Source organism: Solanum lycopersicum, chromosome 5 (assembly GCF_036512215.1).
Source record: "Solanum lycopersicum chromosome 5, SLM_r2.1".
Lineage (NCBI taxonomy): Eukaryota > Viridiplantae > Streptophyta > Magnoliopsida > Solanales > Solanaceae > Solanum > Solanum lycopersicum.
This window is the reverse complement of record NC_090804.1, coordinates 3054733-3076145: the sequence shown is the minus strand read 5'-3', so window position 1 is coordinate 3076145 and position 21413 is coordinate 3054733. Positions and strand designations below refer to the sequence as shown.

At 36.2% G+C, this 21413-nt stretch overlaps 3 protein-coding genes across 4 annotated transcripts; 2 read left to right on the top strand and 1 right to left on the bottom strand.

Annotated features, from left to right (window-relative positions):
- The first annotated feature begins 141 nt into the window (after window positions 1-141).
- LOC101262213 (fruit protein pKIWI502) lies at window positions 142-5108 on the top strand. Its single transcript, XM_004238820.5, has 5 exons — window positions 142-997; window positions 1846-1945; window positions 2055-2150; window positions 2246-2326; window positions 4796-5108. Exons 1-5 carry the CDS (start codon window positions 429-431, stop codon window positions 4856-4858), a joined length of 909 nt encoding a protein of 302 aa, XP_004238868.1. The 5' UTR covers window positions 142-428; the 3' UTR covers window positions 4859-5108.
- Window positions 5109-7004: 1896 nt separating this feature from the next.
- LOC101262517 (uncharacterized) lies at window positions 7005-12065 on the bottom strand. Of its 2 annotated transcripts, none has more exons than XM_004238822.5 (3): window positions 11816-12065; window positions 9197-9272; window positions 7005-8196 (listed from the first exon to the last, which is right to left on the bottom strand). In XM_004238822.5, exon 3 carries the CDS (start codon window positions 8169-8171, stop codon window positions 7182-7184), a length of 990 nt encoding a protein of 329 aa, XP_004238870.1. In that variant the 5' UTR covers window positions 8172-8196; window positions 9197-9272; window positions 11816-12065; the 3' UTR covers window positions 7005-7181. The 2 variants fall into 2 exon arrangements, with proteins under 2 accessions (XP_004238870.1, XP_004238869.1); XM_004238821.5 differs by having other exon boundaries at window positions 7005-8230; window positions 11816-11933.
- Window positions 12066-13347: 1282 nt separating this feature from the next.
- On the top strand, window positions 13348-21282 carry LOC101261621 (vacuolar-sorting protein BRO1). Its single transcript, XM_004238818.5, has 9 exons — window positions 13348-13892; window positions 14521-14828; window positions 15130-16083; window positions 16669-16758; window positions 17690-17758; window positions 18617-18757; window positions 19454-19502; window positions 20229-20332; window positions 20454-21282. Exons 1-9 carry the CDS (start codon window positions 13529-13531, stop codon window positions 21015-21017), a joined length of 2643 nt encoding a protein of 880 aa, XP_004238866.1. The 5' UTR covers window positions 13348-13528; the 3' UTR covers window positions 21018-21282.
- Window positions 21283-21413: the final 131 nt, after the last annotated feature.

Genomic DNA, 21413 nt, shown 5'->3' with positions numbered 1-21413 from the left:
TGGGAGATAATGTCGAGGACTTTCGATTAGTAGACTATGCATGCTCAATTGAATGAGAGTTTGAACTTTGAGTGGCTTTGACAATAATTTAAAGCTACATTCTACTTGTACTTAGTTAAGGTCCTGAATATATATGATACTATTACAATGATAATATATTTGAGTACGTAGATCTTACCTGTACGAGATAGAGTTTATGCACATAAATTTAATCCCTATTTTATCGATCTATCGTTACCTTTCTCAAACTACATGAGATATTTTGTAGCTCTACCTTATCATGAAGTAACACGTGGAAACTACAAATTTTATTATGATTAAAAAAATAAGATACCCACGCCGCCGTATTCTCTAGCCTCTCCACTCTTCTCGGCGGCGCTTTCTAGTTTCTATGATTCTTCCTTCTCACCATATAATTGGAAAAAAAAATGTCAATCCTTTCTCTCTCCTTTTCTCCATTTCCAAATTCATCTCTCTCTCATCTCAGTTCCCATGCTCCCTCCCGTATCCAATCACTCCATCCTTCTTCATCCATGACCCTCCTCAAACCTCTCCACCACCATCTCCGTCGCCGTCTCTCCATCTCCGCCGCCGCAGCCGTCCGTCAAGACACTAATCTCTGGACAACCGCGCCTCTCGTCACTGTTTCACCTGCCGCGGAATCTCTCTTCCACGTCACCATCGACGTGTCCGATTACCCAGACCTAGCTAACTCACACACCAAGGCAGGTCAATATCTTCAGCTTCGGATTCCTGACGTGGAGAAACCGTCGTTTTTAGCGATTGCATCTCCGCCTTCGCTTGCTGCAGCGAAAGGTGTGTTTGAGTTCCTTGTGAAAAGTATTTCTGGCTCTACGGCGGAGCTACTATGTGGATTGCAGAAAGGGGATGTTGTGGAGTTGAGTCAGGTTATGGGGAAAGGATTTGACTTGGATCAAATCTCTCCTGCGGAGGAGTATCAGACGGTCGTGATTTTTGCAACCGGATCTGGAATCAGGTAAACTATGACTCTAATCGGAAACAGAAAATTTAAGCTTTACTCTGTACTATTTTCCAAAATGATTTGCTATTTCTGTAGTTCCGTTTGTGTTGGAGTATAGAGGAATATTTTCGTTTTGTGTTCAGCTTTGAGATTGTTTGATAGATATGGTGCAGCGATAAGCTAATATATTCCAGAGTGAGTTTAAATTGAGATGAATGATTTATGGAATAGTTTTTCTGTGTAAGCATCTCTTTTATGGTTGATGAGATATATGGTTAAACTTTTGAAGTAAATTGCATATTCAGTAAGCTGTAAATGAGCTTGGGTTGTAGGAAAATACTTGAAAAATCTACTAGCTATGCCTATCGTTAATAAGTTCTGCAAACTCAACTTATATCATTTGCTAGTTGCTCTTGCATTTTCCCGTGTGTAGAGGTGTGAGATGCTGTGTTGACTTTAGATCACATTTCGGTGTTCTTTTGTAGTAGTTTTTTCTATGTTCTTTTCTAGTTAGCTTCAGTAAGCTGGTTAGACTTTTAGCAACCAATCATTAATCATCATTTAAATGTGATATTGTGAGTACATAGCCGATTCTATCAAGTTGAAGTTCACCAATGCTAAAAGCTACAATTTTCAATAGATGGATCATTGGGTTGTAGAGGTGATCTATTATATAGCTGCAAGCCTACTTCTCCTGATGTGAATGGTTGAACTTTGCATCATGCAGTTTGATCCCTTCCACATTAATATTTGTGTTAGTGAAAGGACTGAAAATATGTTGAGGTTTCACGTTTCTCTTTGAATTAGTTCAGTTTTTCTTTCGCCTGTTGCTCATTCGTTGATCTCAAATCTATATTTGGCAGCCCAATTAGATCCCTGATTGAGGCAGGGTTTGGTGCAGACAGGAGATCTGATGTTCGGGTATATTATGGTGCACGGAATTTGAAGAGAATGGCATATCAGGTTTGTTGTTTGCTTGCAACATGTAAACAAATTCTTTCTTTATTGTGGCGGAAGTACAAGATAAACTTTGTATCTGTTGTCTGATTTTGCTGCCCTTCAACTTTTACAGGATAGGTTTGAAAACTGGGCATCCTCTGGGGTTAAGGTTGTGCCAGTGTTGTCTCAGCCTGATGATGCTTGGAAAGGTGAAGACGGCTATGTTCAGGTAATGATTATGTTTACATTGTTATCCTCTTATCATCTTATTTTGGTTTTCTTTGTTACTCAACAATAATAGTTTTTTGCCATCTTCTTTTGCAGGCAGCATTTGCCCGAGCTAAAAACATTTTTAATCCTCAATCCACCGGAGCAGTCCTCTGTGGTCAAAAGCAAATGGCTGAGGTTTGTAGTTTGTTTACTTCAGAAGATTTGCTGTTCCTATCTTGTGTCTTTCCTTGCTCTTTCTGCATTTTGGAGATGCCAATGGCCTCTCTTGTTTTGCACTTTGTTTTTGTTTCACTGCTACTTGACCCTTCACCATTTACTATTCATCTATGAATCAAGAGAGCTGTTGTGTGAGAATGGTAGAACAGTATTATAAATATAAATTACCTGGACAAGTTGTATGGTGACCCAGACCTAAAGTATTACAATAGGAAGATATAAAAGCTTTCTATATGTAATCTAGAACATTAAGAGCTGAGATTCGATCACTTGGATTGTAAGCAAAAACTAATGTTGCTTTAAGTCAGTTAAACAGAAGATGAGCATTAGGAAAGCTGATAATTTTGACATTATGGTGCATTAATTAGATCTACTGCTAAAATAACTCTGCCCAACAGTAACCCTGTCCTAGGGATTCGCAACTCCAAATATATTAATCTTATAGACATCTAATGGATGGGAAAACTTTGATGTTGTAGAATATATCATTAAAAGATGATTAAGAAGGCAAACAGAAGAAGTGATTATCATCAGTTAATGTGACAATTTGGTGTGATAGAAGTACTTGATACTTCACGATGACTTTGCCAAATAACATGCTTTCTGGACTTTATAAAGTTGGCTGTTATTAACTCCCTTTGAACTACTATATATCCTATCCAAAATTGTCCTCCTACAAGGCCTTTATATCCACTTGTAACTTGGTATCCATACCGGAGACTAGAAGGGAAGCCTTGTGTGCCCTTCACCGGAAGAGGGCGATGATGGAGGAGATGAGTGCACTTGAGAAAAATGAGACATGGGAGATTCTTGAAGTTCGTTTACACAGTATGAGAAAGACAATTCTAAAGAATGGGACTAAGCAACTTTTTTACATTTCATACTTTAATATACCATCGACGTAACAATAACATTATAAAGCAATATAGGCATTTATCCCATCCATCCACCGAGCTCGTAAGGAAAGTAATGAAAACAAAGCACAATGATGTATCCTTCATTAAACTGATAACTTCCATAAATACTTCGTGGGTTTACACAATCCATTAGATGCTTTTTGGTAGTTTCTGTAAAAGTTACTGCTTTTCTTCATTAATTTAGTGTTCTTCATTTGTTGTGATTCTCATTGTGTTTTACCTCATATTCGGTCTATTAGTGAAACATGGGCGACTGAGTTTGTTCAGTAGGGGGTCTCAAGTTCGAAACCTCTTGCACGCTTTCTCGGTCGAGCTCATCGCATGCACGGGACATCTCTTGTGTGGTTTGCATGTTAGACTGGAGTCCACCCTGTGCACACTTGAAATAGTAGTCAATAACTTACGAAGAAGAACTTGAAAAGAAAACATTAATTTTGATTGAATAAGAACTCTAATATGAATTGAGTTTTGCTATAGAAAATTTTGAGTTAAGAGCTAGTTGCGCAGATTCCTCTTTCGATGTTGCACCTGTATCTGATTCTCCAAGAATAGGCTATTTTTGGGGATCCAACATGCACCGGTTGATATTTTTGAAGAGTTTGAGCAACTATTTCTATAAAAATAGGAGTGTAGAACATAGTGGTTAGATTCCGTTTGTCCATTGATTTAAGGTGATTAGTTTGGAAGTCTTGGTATTTTTATGGGATTAGGTCCATGGGATTTTAACTTTCATTAAGAAAGGTTTACTTCATAACTTGCTTTAGCAAGTGCATTTTCGCTAAGTGTATATATAGTTTTGGATTGGCATGACCACGTAGATTAATGCGACTTGTTCCTCCAACTGAAAGTAGGAATAAGAATTTCATTTGGATACATCGATATAATCATTCACAATATAATTCTGCTTGAAAAGAAGAAGAATAACAAACTTCCCTAGTTTCCTGCCCGCATATTCGGAAAAACACAAGCAAGTCATTATCTGCATAAGTCAGCAGCTCCAGCATCCCCCTTAAGTGCAAAGAATTTTAGGTAACCTAAAAAGGAGGAATGCTATTCTGCAGGCAGCTTATTTTCATCGAACATTTTCAGTAAAACTTAGTGACTTGTTCCTCTAACTGCGAGTTGATTTAGTTTGTGACTGAAATATTAAAACCAACATTTATTTTGATGTAGAATTTCTGCAACTTTCACTGTCTAATGGATATCCAAACGGGAAAAAACAGAGCATGAGAATCCATCCATAAGCCGGTTATTGTTGTAACATCTTACCTGCTTATCGTGAACTGCTTTATTCTTTAGGAAAGGAGTATTTTCTGTAATTTTTCTTGGCAATCAGTATAATTGTGTAGAATCGGCATGTCGTTGAAGGGGTTCAATATTCTTGGTTTAGAGTGCCATGTACTATTTATTACTAGACATGAGTGCAGAAGCTTTCAGTTTAACATAAGCATCAATATGTTTGGATCTTCGGCCCTGATTTACAATTTCTATCCCCTGATTCTTCTCGCAGGAGGTGACTTCTCTTCTTGTAGCAGATGGAGTCTCAACCGAGAAGATTCTGAAGAACTTCTGAACAATTCCAATTTTGGTTCGTCGTGTTGTATTATTGTCTAGTATAAAATCAATTTATTCGATTTCACCTGCTGGCTTCAAGGTATTCAGCATGGTCAAACAACATAATGTAACAATGTTAGCCATCAGCCATCAGGCTATACAAAGTCCAATGTGGCTCGTATATGCATTCAATCAAAATTAATTGTTGAATAGTCAGTACTAAAGAAGGAAAACGCTATAATACCACTGTTCTTGTTTTTGTTTATTGAGTAGGGAGGCTCAAGGTGTTAATTTATGCTATATTTTTTGTGTGTGTGTTTGTTGTGTTACCACTATAGGATTTAGGGACTTTCTCAATTTCAATCAAATATATGATTGAAACTAAAAGTACTTGTTTTTTACAGACTTTGAAGGATCATTAAGGTTCATCATTTTCTCATAATTTTGTTTTAGCATTTACTCTTTCAAAAGTTCTATGGCACATGAAACCTGAGTGGATTATAATAGCTTTTTGCCATGAGAGGATTACCAAGTGTACCTCATCTCAATGCAGACATGACAGGTTGATTGACAAATTCAAAAGCGATGCAAGAGGGTTAATTAAGAAGGATAGTTCACGACCCTAACTTAGTTGGGATTAAGACATTATTGTTGTTGTTTTGTTTAATTGCTTATGATAATTGAAAGAGAGGCATTACCGATGGAATATCGACAAAAGCTAAAAGTTAATATAAGACGCAAGTCAAGTCGTCGCTAAAAATGACGGGCTAGTATAGTCGCCGTTAAAGCTTCTAATCGTCGCCACTAAAGCTCGTAGAAGTCGTCGCCACTAAATGTAGATTTATATGTCGCTAAAAGTATGTTTGCCGCTAAAGCTCATAGACGTCGCAACTAAAGGTAAGTTTGTCGGCAAAACTGTTTTTAGCGGCAACTATAATTGCCGTTAAAACTCATAGAATCGCCACTAAAGGTAAGTTTATTTGTAGGTAAAAGTATTATTAGCGGCAACTATAATCGCCGTAGTCGCCACTAAAGGTAAGATAGATATATCGGTAAAAGTATTATTAGCGGCAACAATAGTCGACACTAAAGGTAAGTTTATATGTCGGTAAAATTATTATTAGCGGCAACAATAGTCGCCGCTAAAGCTCATAACAGTCGCCACTAAAGCAAGTTTATATGTCGGTAAAAGTATTATTAGCGGCAAGAATAATCGCCGCTAAAGTTGATAACAGTCGCCACTAAAGGTAAGTTTATTTGTCAAAAAAATATTATTAGCGGCAACTTATTCGCCGCTAAAGCTTATTAGTCGCCACTAAAGATAAGTTCATTTGTCGGTACAAGTATTATAGCGGCAATTGTGATCGCCACTAAAGATAAGTTTATTAGCGACAATTGTAATCGCCGCTAAAGCTCATAATAGTCGCCTCTAAAGTTAAATTTATTTGTTGGTAAAATTATTTTGTGCAATTGTAATCGCCACTAAAGGTAAATTTATTTGTCGTATTATTAATGGCAACTATAACGCCGCTAAAGCTCATAATATTCGGCACGAAAGGTAAATTTATTCATCGTTAAAACTAGTATCAACTATCAATGCCACTAAAGCTCATAAAAAGTATAATTAGTATCAACTATTAATGCCACTAAAGCTCATAAAAGTCGCCACGAAAGGTGAATTTATTCGTCGGTAAAAGTATTATTAGTGGCAACTTCAATCGCCGCTAAAGCTATAGTAGTCGCCACTAAAGATAATTTTATTTGTCGGTAAAAGAATGTATTAGCGGCAATTATAGTCGCTGTTAAAGGTATGTATAGGATGCAAGTATATTCCTAGCTAAAGGTATCTATTAGTGCAACTATTTCGCTGTGGGAACCCATAATAGTCGCTACTAAATAAGATGCTGTTCTATTCGTTGCTACAAGTGTTAGTTAAGTATTTTTACCGCTAAAGCTCATTATAATCACCACTAAAGGTATAAGATACAAGTCTACTCATCACTAAAAGTATGTATTAGTGGCAATTATTGTCGCCACTAAAGGTTTGTATTAGGTCTTCTCACAGTCTCAGGCCATCTTCTACTCTTCTACTTCAGTCTCTAGTCTGACTCGAAGTATTTGTCAAAATACATATGAAATAGTGTTTCTATTTTACGAAATTATACTTCTTGTTAATACACAGTAGAATCATTAATGGCACAAATGTGCTATAGTCACTTTAAAGATTCAACAGTAGGAAATATGGGTTTTAGATGAATATTACAGTCCAACTGTAAAACTCCAATGGCCTTGGCCATTTAAGTCTCCACAAAATGGAAAATTAACATAAATTGGGTAGCATTCTAAGCATTTTGTGTCACACGAGCACCACTGTTATCACTTACATTGAGCACCTCAGAAGTATGGTCTACTCGCTCGCCATTTCTTTCCTTTCTGTCATGAGGTTGATGGTTGTCCTTCGACACTTCAACTGAGTGGCGATGCGTATGGTTGGGATGGTGATGACCATGTCGATGATGATTCTTACTGTGCTTATCTTTTCTATCTAATTCCTCATTCTCATCAGAAGATTTACCAAAGAATCTACTTCTCTCATGCCTAAAATCTTCAGGATCCGAAGACCTTGAGTCGTGACTATGGGGTCTGTGATGACGTTTCTTGTGTTTTCCATGATTACGACGGTTCACTTTTTCTTCATCGCTAGAAGAGACAGAAGCATCTGAGTCCAACCTCCCATGACGTTTATGATGCTTTGAGTTGCTTCGTTTCCTAGCTGCAACATGGTCATCATCACTGGAAGACTCTGATTCATTCGGTTGTGATCGTCGATGACGTTTGTGATGCTTTGAATGGTGTTTTCTTCCCACGTCTTCATCATCTGAAGAGTCGGAGGAATCAGAGTATCTATCATGATGCCTATGCTTCTTGTGGCCGCGCTTCTTTCTTCTTCTATCTTCTTCTAAATTACCATCATATTCCCTACAGCTATCATCACTGGAATCAGAGGACCTTCTCTTCGGCTTCCGCTTGGACTTCTTGTCCTTCCTATCCAAATCAACCAAATCTGAGCTATGGTGCTTCCTGTGCTTCTTATGGGACTTTCTCGTGGATTTTTTCTTTTCATACTCACTGTCAGTGTCACTCCCACTATCAGACCCCGAGACAGATTTCCTTTTATGCTTAGCTGCCTTGGTTTTCTCTCCAGCTTCAGCATCAGACTTCCCTTTAGCTGAAGCTTCAAGTTTTTGCTCCCATTTCAAGTGGCCTTCTTTCTTCTCAAGAGCTCTCTTCTTCTTCTCCTCGACCAACTGCATAAACTTCTTGGCATCCATCCAGATGTAAGAGACAAACAAATCTCTGCATTTTGGTATGATGATGACCAGAAGTGCATCTCAAAGAAGAGAAAGGAAACAATGTTAGTTCTTCCACCACTAATGTCCACCATTAATCAGAGCTTGTTTGTATGAGAGTAAATTTACTTCAAATTGAACAAAGGACAATCAATTTAAAGGCAAATGCCCATGCGGAGAGTTTGAACATGCATATGTGATCAGGCTATTATCCAAAATAGATCTACCCAAGGGACAGTAAGAAATGTGGACGATTTAGGAAAATGATTCACAAAGGACTTCAGGCTATAAATAAATTTAACTGCAATATGGTATCAAACCAGGAATCCACATTCATTAATGATATGCAAAAATAATTTATTACTGTGATATTTTATCAAACCAGATATGTCACAGGTTCTAAATCTCATATCTAAGAGCAATTAGACTAATAATGTCCTTTAAGTAACAGATTCTTTATCATTATTTGAGCATAACGCTGAATACACATATGACAAATAGTTGCAAACATTAAAGTTACCAACCACCAAGCCAAGCACTAATAATGATGCAACACAACATATATTTCATATTCATCATTGTCATTGGTTTACACTTATTTGCATCTCTATCTAGCTAATTAGCACTAAAGAACTCATCAATCAGATGCTAAAATTTAAAGGTAAGCACAACCATTATCTATGATAGACTTACTGAATTAAAAACGCAGACTATATGAAACAGATCGATGAAAAGCTTAAATAAGACTGCTTTTCAAAACAGTAAAAAAGAACAACACTCCATTGGACCATGAGCCTAGACCAAAATAACAAACAAGCTATCATCGGCAGAGTCATAATATACTTTTGATCATAAGCAGGTTCTAACTACTTTCAGATTTTATTTCTTTGTCAACTAGACAAACTTCATGTAACCACTCCAAGACCATCTCAAATGAAGTTTCAATTGAATGGTGCAAAGACGAAAAAATAAAGAAGTAGAATTGCAGACTGAAACAGGTCTCTTACCTTATAACGACGAAACAGATAGCCAAAAGACCGATCTCTAGCTCAAATCACCCCCCTACCAACTTCCTCAAAGAATCTGCATTTCCAAAAAAAAAAAAAAAGAGGTTATACAACTTTGCACACCTAAACCATATGATTCAATTGCTTTTCATGAATCATGATTAAAGAGAACTATTCAATGGCCATTTGCAATTCAAACAGTAAGTTTCTTGACAATATAACATCCTTTATTAATGAACTGATATACTTTTTTTCTTAATTGATTACTACAAATTGATAGGGTTAGATTTCCTCACTTATTCTATCAAGATATTGAGTTTAGCTATTTATATATAATAGAAGACATTTTATTGAATCTTCAACTCAAAATAAGCTTATGAGAGAGCTTCCCCGTCTCTTGCAGTAGATAATTAATTTAGAGTTTTGCTTTGAATCCTAATAGGGGGCATTATTTTCATTGAGACGAAATTTGTTCTTCTGCAAAGGTTGTGCCTCTACAAGAATTTCTTGTAACAGCATGTTATAGTTGTAATACCTCAGCGCTGTCTACTTCTGTATGTTTTGAACTTCTAGTTTTTTTACATTCAGGTATAAGTAATTCAATTTTTTTGACGAGACTCTGAATTTTGATTGCATTGTTGCTTTTGTTTGATGTACCCCGGTCAGTTATTAGTCGTATGTGGGTTTAGCAATGATTGCCTGGACTTTTAGGCTAAAGAAGAGCTATAAAAGGTGCAACGTAACTTGACTTGGTGCCTTGGGTTTTGGGAAGATTTAACTGTTATATAATGTATACGCATCTGTAGAGAACTAACCTTCCGCTTCCAATTAATGTTGGAAAACCTTTTGACCTTTCACAAGGCAAACCTTTTATGAACTGAGCAACATTTTTATGCGCATTTGGAGGCTAAGCAAGACTACATCATACTAGCATTATGTAGCACATGGACATGGACATGGACTGGGATGTAAATTTGAAAAATCATGATGACATGATGAGCGCAGGAGATGATATTATTTCTCTGTATGCTCTAAACATAAAACTAAAGAAGTGGCAAGTAGTACCCATTCAAGAAATACATTGGTAACTATTAATGAAGGGCAAAAGAAATATACTTTGTTGGCTTTACATGACTAACATCACAAACAATATAGTGAAGTGCATCACCTAAAATGAAATGTTTTCTATTACGAAAAACCACACTTCAAAACTAGTGGTGCCAATAGTACAAATATAAAAGATACAAGTAGATACATAGCTATATGGCTGTCATCTATGAATCAGTGTTGTGTCAAAGTTGATTGTGAAAAGTATAGGAAGCATGAAATTTGATGTTCGTGCTTCCCAGTTAGAGAAACATGGATTTGGGGTGGGCAAAGGGACAGGGAGGTTTGCCTATCAGTTTCTAAAAGCATTAGATACTTGTCCTGCCTTAGCTTGGTCAATACAAGAACTACACCCTGATTAAAATTAATTTCATGTAGAACTTTGTCCCTCCAGATTTAGATACCCACCTCAGTACTATTCAATTTGAGGACACATCAAGCTCCTTAGACTAAAATCAACAAGCTTTTCAACATAAATTGAAACAACTATTCAATTTGGGGGAAAATCAAGCTTCTTAGACCTAAAATAAGAAGATTTTCAACCTAAGGCAACAGAATGAAGCCCTGGTAAGCTAGCCACGTCACCAAAAAAAATTCAAGCAATAATAGTAAACAACAACAAGAAAAGAACAAGGAATTTAGAAGCAACTGACGTTTTTACAATCCAGACCCACCTCAGTACTATCCAATTTCAGGACAAATCAAACTTCTTAGACTAAAATTAACAAGCTTTTCAACGTAAATTGAAGTTACAGAACAAAACCCACCTCAGTACTATTTTGATTTGTGGACAAATCAAACTTCTTATCTTAGACTAAAATTAACGAGATTTTCAATGTAAATTAAGTCAACTGAACAAAACCCTAGAATGCTAATAGCCTCACCAAAAAGTATGCAACAAACAAGAAAAGGGACAAGGAGCTTTTTTCTTAGACTAAAATTAACAATATTTCACTGTAAATTGAAAGCTCTAGAATGCTAGTAACCTCACCAAAAAGAATAGAACAAGCAAAAACAACGACAAGGAATTTTGAACCAGGCAGCATTTTGACGCTCCAAACCCACCTCAGCATTATTCAATATGAGGACAAATCACGCTTCTTAGACTAAAAGTAACGAGCTTTTCAATGTAAAATTGAAGCAACAGAACAAAACCCATCTCAGCACTACTCCACTTGAGGAAAAATCAAGCTTCCTAGACTAAAATTAACGAGATATTCAACAAAAAACCAAAGCAATAGGAAAAAAAAACCTAGAACGCTAGCGCAACCTCACCAAATAAACTCACCAAAAAAGTACAGATTTTTTCAATGTAAACCAGAAGCAACAGAATAAAACCCTTGAATACAAGTTACCTCACCAAAAAGTACAGATTTTCAACATAAACAGAAGCAACATAACAAAACCCTAGAAATGCTAGTAACATCACATAAAATTCACCAAAAAGAGTATATAACAACATGAAAAAGGCTAATGGATATTAAAGTAGCTCGAGTTTGCAGATCAAGATACCTGAGGAACCAGAAAAGGAGAAAAATGAGAAGATTTGTTGAAAAGGGAGAAGAGCTTTGACTCGTTGATATGAGATGCCCAAATTGTCTAAGAGAAAGAGAAAATGAAGGAATAGGTGGTATATATATAGAAAAAGGGCAAAAAAAAGCATAATTTTTTTTATTTTTTAAAATTGAAAAAAAAAATATTTTAAATTAAAAATATGTAAAAATATAAATATAGTGACATCTCTTTTTATCTTGTGGTGTTCAAATATGTCAGACTTGAAAAGTTGAAATATAGAATTTGTCACACAAAATAGAATAAAGTTTTTTTTTAAAAAGAAATGTTAAAAAATAAAGTAAAACAAATAAACAGTGTGAATATTAATTATTTCATACTTCTCTTACATAAACATGTAAAATAACCTAAATATTATATTTAATGTGTGTTAAAGTTTTTTTTTTTTGAAAGAAATGTTAAAAAAATAAAGTAAAACAAATAAATAAAGAGAATATTAATTATTTCATACTCTCTTACATAAAAAATGTAAAATAAGCTAAATATTATATTTAATGTGTTTAAATATTTTTATTTTTAAGAGAAATATTAAAAAATAAAGTAAAACAAATAAATAGTGAGAATATTAATTATTTGATACTCTCTTACATAAAAATGTAAAATAACCTAAATATAATGTTTAATGGGTTTACTTTTATACCTAAAAGAAACATACTAACAAGCATGATACAAATTATGGAGAGCTTACCATAACAATAATATTGATGATGTAATTCTACAAATGAAAATGAAGTTTTAGGAAAAAGTTAATGTACATCTTATGAATATAATATAGTCATTGAAAATAACGAAAGAGAAAAAAAACGATAATTAAAGCTAGATACAACTCGAATTAGTATATTTAGTGCTTGTTTAGTTGCGAAATAAATTATTTTAAGATTAATTATTTCAAAATTATTATCTCATCCTTAATGTGAAATAAAAATAACAGTACAATATGTAAATTTATCTTAATCAAATATGAGATAAACTTGTGGTGAAATTGATACCCAAATTAATTCTTTCTCGTATCAAACGAGCCCTTAATCCCACTCTTGAACTTGACATAAATTATAAGTTTCATCCCTTAAAAATACTCTTTTTCCTGAACAATTAGACTAGATACATGTCGATTTGCCATGTGACATATTAAGTAGTCACAATCTCTTGTAAGAGTATGAAACATTTAATAAAATGGCTCATAAATTTAACAAAAATTTAAATATATATTTCGCTCGTTTATAAATTGATAGCATATTTAAATTCAATTAATTAACAACCTTAAAAATACTCTTTTCCTGAACAACTAGACTAGATAATTTTCCTGAACAACTAAACTAGATACATGTCGATTTGCCACTTGACATATCAAGTAATCACAAACTCTTATAAGAGTATGAAACATTTAATAAAATGGCTCATAAATTTAACAAAAATTTAAATTTATATTTCGCTCGTTTATAAATTGATAGCATATTTAAATGCAATTAATTAGCTAAGAAGATGTGTTTTTAAGACAAAATATAATTTAAAGAAATAATACGGACCAAAATTACACGCTTGGGATTTTTCGCCGAAACTCTCATTTTCTTCATCATAAAACAAATACAGAAGGTTCACCGGAAAACATATTCGTTGCAAATCATCACTACTACAAAAGGTTCACCGGAAACCATGGCGTCACCGTCGTCGTCGTCGACCAACGTCATGCTGGCGATCTTCGAGAAGAAAACCGTATCACTCGATCTCTATCGTCCATTACGAAACTACATCGTTTTCAACTACTCCGAACGCGAAGCTCAAAACCTCGAAGATGATCTCCAAACTATCAAACAGTACCGTTCCGAAATCGAACGTGTTCCCGGCGATTCGCTACCTGCTCGCCGTGACATGTTGCAAAATTACTATAAAGCCCTCTGCGCTGTTGAATCTCGCTTCCCTATATCGCCTGATAAGGATCATATCAATTCCGTTTATTTTACTTGGTACGATACTTTCAAGATCAAGCAGAAAGCTGTGCAGCAGAACATTCATCTAGGTATTGAATTCAACTTCTTTATTTGATTGGACTTGAAATTATGCGTACAATAGGTGATACATGAAGTACAACTTACAATTGCTTTGCACTTGATTTTGATTGAGCTACTAACATACATTGGTCTAATTTTCTTTACCAAATGCATAAAGTATCGTGGAGTTCGGATTTTGGAATACCGTCCGAATTTGCTCCAGATATGTAAAAATTTCAACAAGATTAAGATTTTAATCGACTGATGCAGAAGAGAATAGATAAAAAGCAGTGCAATGCATCATTTGGAGGGTGTTCCTGTGTGGTTTTGGGATCTGGAAAATGAATGACTGTTTAGAAAAGCTGGTATTAGGTAGGTGACTATAATCAATCAGTGCATTGAAACTATATGGTCAGTTGAAAAAGTTAATCTTTTTCGAGGAGTAACTGACCATTAGATTTAATCTCAAAATCTCGTTTAACAGAAAACAGTGATAGAATAAGTAGGAGCTTCAAAACCAAACAGGGCAAAGGTATTGAATAATTAGTTTTGTGCCAATACATAAATAGTTGTTAAAAATCAAACTTGTACCCTCCCTATATAATATGATGACCTTAATCTTGTTATATTATTTATATAGCCTTTATTTTGCCACAGAGAAAGCTGCAGTTTTGTTTAATCTAGGGGCAGTGCACAGTCAGATGGGATTGAGTATGGATCGATCTGCAGTGGAGGGGCGAAGGCAGGCATCACATTCCTTCATTGCTGCAGCTGGGGCATTTGCCTTCCTGAGAGACAATGTGGCAATGAAGGCATCGATGAGTACCTCCACCACGGTTGACATGTCAGTGGAATGTGCTGGGATGTTGGAAAGACTCATGCTAGCGCAGGCTCAGGAGTGTGTTTTTGAGAATACTATTGCCAAGGGAAGCACACCTGGAGTCTGTGCAAAGATTTCAAGACAGGTTGTCTATTGGTTATAGTACCTTAATTGTTTCAGCTTTTGCCACTGTATATTCTCTGTAGTTTAGTCAAGTTAACTTTTTATTTAATTGTATGGTAGATAACAAACACCTCTCTTTCATAGGGTTCAGTAATACATTTCCTGGTATTTAATTATAATTAAAAAATCATTCGTGATATCATGTAGGCAGGCTATGACATTTCTGGCTGGTCTGTTATTTTTTATGTAAGATAATGAAGTTTCTCTTTGTATTAAGAAATGCAACATTCAGTTTTAAAATGAGTTTGCACATATGGTTACAGGTAGGGATTTATTATGAGGAAGCCTTGGCAGCATTAAATGTTGCACCTTTAACCTACCACTTTGACAAGGGTTGGCTGGCTCATGTTCAGCTAAAGGCTGCCTTGTTTTATGCTGAGGCCTGCTATAGGTGCGGTATGGAGCTCCATGAGAAAGAAGAAATTGCAGAGGAAATTGCGAGGTTGAAGAGTGGGATAAGTGCATTATCGGAGGCCAAAAAAAGTTCTTCCAAAGGAGCAGCACAGCAGCTCTTGGATGCAATTAATAAGCTAGACACTAATTTAAATCAAAACTTGGCGAGAGCTGTGAAGGAGAATGATAGAGTATACCTCATGAGAGTTCCACAAGCCAGTTCTTTGCCTCCTCTTCCAGCATTTGCGATGGTCAAACCTATGCCAATGAATGATGTTCTGGACGCAAGCAAGGAGAAGATGTTTGCTAGTCTTGTTCCTGATAACAGTGCTAAAGCTCTGTCCAGGTACACCGAAATGGTTGATGACGTCATTCGGGCTCAAGCTGAGAGATTGCAACAGGGAAGTGAGCTAGCTCGAGTAAAGCTAAAGGAAATGGACTTGCCTGATTCTATTCTTGCATTGGAGGGAAACTTAACTCTACCCGTGGCCTTAAAAGAAGATGTAGATGCAGTTCAAATTTGTGGTGGTCCAGCTGGTTTAGAAGCTGAGCTACAGCAGCTCAATGATCTGAAGAGGGTGAACCAGGAATTACTGATCCAAACTGAGGAGCTTTTGCAAAAAGAAGCAACAGAAGATGCTCAATTTAGAAGTCAATTTGGAACACGATGGACAAGACCTCAATCTAGTACTCTTACAAAGAACCTGCTGGATAGGTTAAACAGGTTTGCAGGTAACTTGAAGCAAGCTGCAGAAAGTGATACCAGGATTGAACGATCAGTGAGGGATCACGCAGCACTAATGTCGATCCTTGACAGCCGTCCAGTATGTATTTACTGAGCATTCATATTCTTTGTGAAACCTTATTTTAGATAACTAGCCATGTAATGTGTATTTAGCTTCGTCACGAATTTCACTCATCAAGACAAGTAGATAAGAATTCTGACGTTCTACACTGTGGGATCTCTAAATAGACATAATATTAGTGGGTATTCTTAGGATAGTCGTCACATTATGAGCTATCAAAATAAGATCTTTTCGACAACTTGTGACATTGGGATCTGGGAGAGCTTAGTGATTTTTTTGACATGTATACTGCCATTCTCGGGACCTGCACATAGGGGGGAATTAGTGCACCAGGCTGCTTTTGTTTGTGTGTTATTTCTATTACTCTCAATTTTTTTAAAAATATATGTTGTCATTAATAATTATATTTGGATTCTTAGATATTTGATTTCAACTACACAACACTGTAGTGCCTGCTCTTTAGTATGTTGTATGTATATGCCATGTTACAGTTGGAGAAGAAGTTCATTGTTAAAGTCATTGCTTACAATGTGATATTACTTTTATGTCTCCCCAAGTAGCTAGCAGAAGCATAATCTAACCTGGCACTTTTCTCTATGATAGATTGAATCTGCTCTTCCAACCTTGGCAAGACCAATTATGTCATTGGATGCTAATGAAGATGCCATTGCGGGAGCTCTGAAACAGAGCTTGGTAAGACTAGTTAACGAGGCTACATGTGTGTCACTGTTCTTGCTGTTTCCTTTATCATGGGTTATGTTGCAGCCGTGTTTCTATAGCAGCTATAGAATATGTGTTTCTAGAGTAGCTATAGAATATTCTCTTGGAAATACTTCAATAGTGATGTTTACTAAAGAACGTTACCAGTTAATGTAACCTATTTACTAAAAGAAAGTAGACAGCACCAAATGTTTTGCTTTAAAAGGCATAGCTACTTTCAGTTTGAAAATTGTCTAATTACTTGCAAGACATAATCAAGTACCTTTTTCCTACAGAGACACCTTGCAAAAATTTATGTTGCAAGTTTTGGTGTATTAAAAGAATACTATGTTAGTGAATACTCAAGAAGGAAACATGAAGATTCACCATAAGTAACAACAGTAGAAAAGAAAGCTTAATAACAAGCCTGATTAAGCCTAAGTTATGGTTTGATGAAAAAAGGTTGAATTTCTTTGGTGGTCCACCTGGAAGGCAAGGAACAAAAGACATTTTGATTTTTGAGAGAAGAAAAGAACTGCTTGTGTAGTGAAATACAAATGTATCTCAACACCATCTTTTGGGTGCAATACAGCTTCTTTTAATGATGCTGAAGCCGTGACTGATTTTTTTAGCACTTTATACAAGTTGCAATGATGTTAACTGTGCATATTCTCCAGTGCTCACTTGTGCTGTTAATCAATATACTTATCCTTTACCGGTTAAAAATAAAAAGAAGATTGAATTTATGGACTGTGGAAGACAAAGTTCCCGACTTCTGTTGGATCTATTTGGGGGATATTTTATTTATTGGATGAACATTCTTTAAGTTGCACCCATAATAACTGTTTCTATAAACTTATTTCATAAAAAATAATTAAAATAACCGCCTCCACAGACTATTATATTTTGGTGCTTATATTTGCAGAGACAATTAGAAGGTCTTGGCGCTCAGCGTGCAGGGCTTGAAGATATGCTGAAAGAAATGAAGAGGAAGGTATGCTAACATAACTACTTGTACCTTATGCAGTATAAATTTTGAATTCGAATTCTAAAGAGGTGGACATATTTTTAAATTCAGAACTTTTAGCTTTTATGTATATAGTTATCAAGTGTGTACTTCTTTTGCTCATAGGATTGTTAATCAGGTATGATCTTTTGAATTTCTTGAAAGAAGAGGAAACAAAGGTAATTTGATAGTTCACACATAAGAGGTCTTATCTTGTCTGCTACTTGATAGTACTTATCATGGTACAATCACATAAGCTTGCACCAAACTGAGCAGAATACATGTTTGCTTAAAGTATTATGGACTGGTAAATTTATACTTGTCATTGAATTTGCTTAATAACCAAAAATAAAGAAAGAAAGACCACACTGCATTTGGTTGTCCTGGCAGTGATTCGCTGTTCATTGTCAAATAGTAAAATTGCTCTTCTTATTGCTAATTCCTATGTGCATGGTCCTTATGGGGGCATCATAGTGTATCATCACCCTACTTTGGTTGTAGCTACTTATTTTTATTTCAAGTCTATAGATGTGGTCTCACAGCTCCATTTCCTTTTGGAGCTTAGGAAGTCAAAGAGATTGCTCCGTTGCACATGAAAGATAGCATTAGCCTTAAAGAAGCAAATACATAAGGTTAACACTACTTCCTAACTGGGTGAATGGTTGCTCTTTTTATCATCATCCATTGCCAACTAGTCACTGAAAATGAATTGCACCTTGTCTTGGTCAAACATTTTTGTTTCCTTAGGAAAGGTGCTTGTTTCTTCGTATTTGTTCTGCTTCTTTGCTCACTGATCCAGGATTTGTGGGATCCAGCTTTACATTTATATCGTGGGGTATTGCACAGGATGATATACTTCCTAAGCTGATGACTTCCACTGGCTCCCACGAGGATCTTTTCAGAAAGGAGATCACGAAATATGATCATATTTGTGAAGAAATTTCCAAGAACCTTGAGGCACAAGAACAATTGTTGCTGCAGATTCAGGTCTAATATAAAGTTTAAATTTCTGGGATTTCACTTTTTACTGTTTTTTTCTTTCAGATGCTGAAGCATCTGCCTTAAGCTTTAATATAATGACTATTCTCGGGGGGGGGGGGGGGGGTGAATTTATGATTGCACGTATTGCACATTCAAGTCCAATGCCACATTTTGCATTTCTTCCAATATTTTATGTATCTGGATTGATATTTGGAGTAGTATCTTGATAAATGAAATTAGGATTTTCCTTTGCATTCCTGATATTTTCTTCTTCTGATTTTGAGAAGTGGGGAAAATATTTGGTTGGAACTAAGCGAGGGAAGCAGGATATGTTTGCTTCTACATTTTAATCCCTTTTGCCTGTTGTTGTATTGAGTTTCACTAATGAAATTATCTACCTTATAAAAGAAAACTTACGAAGCTATTAAGGAGATTGTGTTCGAAAAGGGGACGGGTCAAGGAGATAAAAGATGATCTACTACTTGATTGCAATGGTGTTTCTTATGGGGTTTGTAGTGCACTGTTCCTAGGGTGATAAACAATGCTTAACATTTGAGAATCTCTGTGTAAAAGGTAAAACTAAAGCCCTATTGATGGCTGAATGACGTAAAAAATCCCACTTCTAGAAAGACCAACTTACTATGACTTCATTATTTCTATGTATATCTTCGAGTGCTCTCTAATAATATTTTTCATTTGCAGGCTCAAAATGTGGACTTTGCTTCTACTTTCAATCTTGAGGATTATAAAGGTATCTGCACTATCTTTCAGGGGTACTGCCTGAAGCATGTTGAAGTTTGATTTTTATGATGCCCTGTGGCGTTAATAAACAAGTTCTGTATAGAAGTTGGTTGCAGTCACTTGTTTTTGCAAGTCTAGTTTCCCCAGGAACATGGTGAATTGCTGTCTCTCCCATGTATAGATCTGTTCCATATTTTATGATTACATTGCAGGACAGGATGCGGAAGGCTCTGGCTGGTGCACTAGTCCGTTTTTCTTCATTTATGAGTGAAGCTTTACCGCATCGAAAGACCAACTTAGTATTCTTTTATTACATCAAAAGATGCTAACAAGCCAGACTTTTTCACTACTGGCTAACAACATGTCAATTAGCAGAAAGACCAATTTAGTATTCTTATCTAGCAAGATGAGAAGTGAAGAAATGTATTGAGTCAAAACTGATGTTACCTGGATGAGGGGAGTTCCTTGTGGTATACATTTCAGAAGCCAGGGACACCAGGAGGCTATGGAATGAAGACAAAAGACCTCGATAATATTGTTAATGAATTAGGAAGAGTAGAAGCTTGCTGCTTCCATTTGCAGCAATCAATATCAAAGGAACAATGAACCATGTTCAGCCCAAATAAAACTATTTGATTTGCTTACTCTGAAATGTTGCTCTAGCTGTTAATTTTTGTCCAATGTTGATTTCTATTTCCAGCAGTATTAGTTAACTTTTATTCGCTCAATGTTACAGCATCTCGTGAGCGAACCTATAAGCAAATCGAAGCTGCCATTTCAAAATATCAAGAGATAAAGGAGAATATCAACGAGGGATTGAAGTTCTATGTTACACTTCAGGTATGGAATTATTCATCTGTTTGAGAAAGGGTGTGTGTGTGTGTGTGTGCTGGGATTCACATTCCTCTGCCCTTCGACTGAAGAATGACGAACTGATGTTCTCCTTTCATGGGTTAAACAGGACGCGATCACAAATGTAAAGCAACAGGGCAGTGATTTTGTGATGACAAGAAACATGCAGTGCCGGGAAATGATGGATGATGTGCAGAGACAAATGTCAGGTCTTAGTTTTCAGGAGAATAAAGGTTCAAATGGCTATACTTATCCTTCTGCTGCTCAGTCTCATCAGGTTCCAAGATCCAATCCCCAACCGCCAGCAGACCCCGCGAATATCCCCAACGCTGTTCGACCTCCGGCTTCTACTTACCAACCCCCTCATCAGCCTGCAATGCCTGGTTATACTCAAAATCCACCACCTTATGGTGCTCCACAGCCGCAGCCTCCACCGCCTTACAACTTGCAAGCTTCAGGTCCACCATATCCACCAACTCAACATCAACAACAGCCTCCACCGAGCCACGAGTACGGCCAACCTGCATATCCGGGGTGGCGGGGTCCCTACTATAATGCACCTCCTCAGCAACCTGCACCTTTGCAGCAACAAGGTTCTATGCCTCAACCTCCTTATACCGTCCCTTCTCCATATCATCTTCCTCCCCACCAGAGTGGCTATTACCGGCAATGATAGTTTTTTTAATCTTTCTACTTCCGCAGTATATTTTGAGTCATTCTCAACAGGGGTTTCGATTTGCTAGTTGTCCCCATTGTTACTACCTCTCCATTGGATCACATTATGTATGCAAGCAAGTTAATGAAACACATCTAGGTTTACCTGTATGTATATAGTTAGCCTATTTGTATGATTCTTTATTCCGTGCGATTACTTGAATACATTTTGGATTTACTATTTTGAACTTTTTAAGCTTACTCCAGAAGTTTCAAATTGAAAATATTTCTCTATGGTACTAACTTTGTATTGCTTTTCCACTAAAATTTTGAATAATTTTCTATGGTTTCATTATCAACGATTAGCTGACAATACATATAAACGAGAAAAGCAGAAAAGCTCCCATGTCATCAG

Bases quoted from the DNA above. Each gene is read 5' to 3' on its own strand.
- LOC101262213 (XM_004238820.5), top strand. From the start codon at position 429: ATGTCAATCCTTTCTCTCTCCTTTTCTCCATTTCCAAATTCATCTCTC. The intron at 2,151-2,245 runs GTAATGATTATG...CTTCTTTTGCAG, and splicing joins GTGAAGACGGCTATGTTCAG to GCAGCATTTGCCCGAGCTAA. The intron at 2,327-4,795 runs GTTTGTAGTTTG...TTCTTCTCGCAG, and splicing joins GTCAAAAGCAAATGGCTGAG to GAGGTGACTTCTCTTCTTGT.
- LOC101262517 (XM_004238822.5), bottom strand. From the start codon at position 8,171: ATGGATGCCAAGAAGTTTATGCAGTTGGTCGAGGAGAAGAAGAAGAGA.
- LOC101261621 (XM_004238818.5), top strand. From the start codon at position 13,529: ATGGCGTCACCGTCGTCGTCGTCGACCAACGTCATGCTGGCGATCTTC. The intron at 13,893-14,520 runs GTATTGAATTCA...ATTTTGCCACAG, and splicing joins GCAGCAGAACATTCATCTAG to AGAAAGCTGCAGTTTTGTTT. The intron at 18,758-19,453 runs GTCTAATATAAA...TTTCATTTGCAG, and splicing joins AATTGTTGCTGCAGATTCAG to GCTCAAAATGTGGACTTTGC.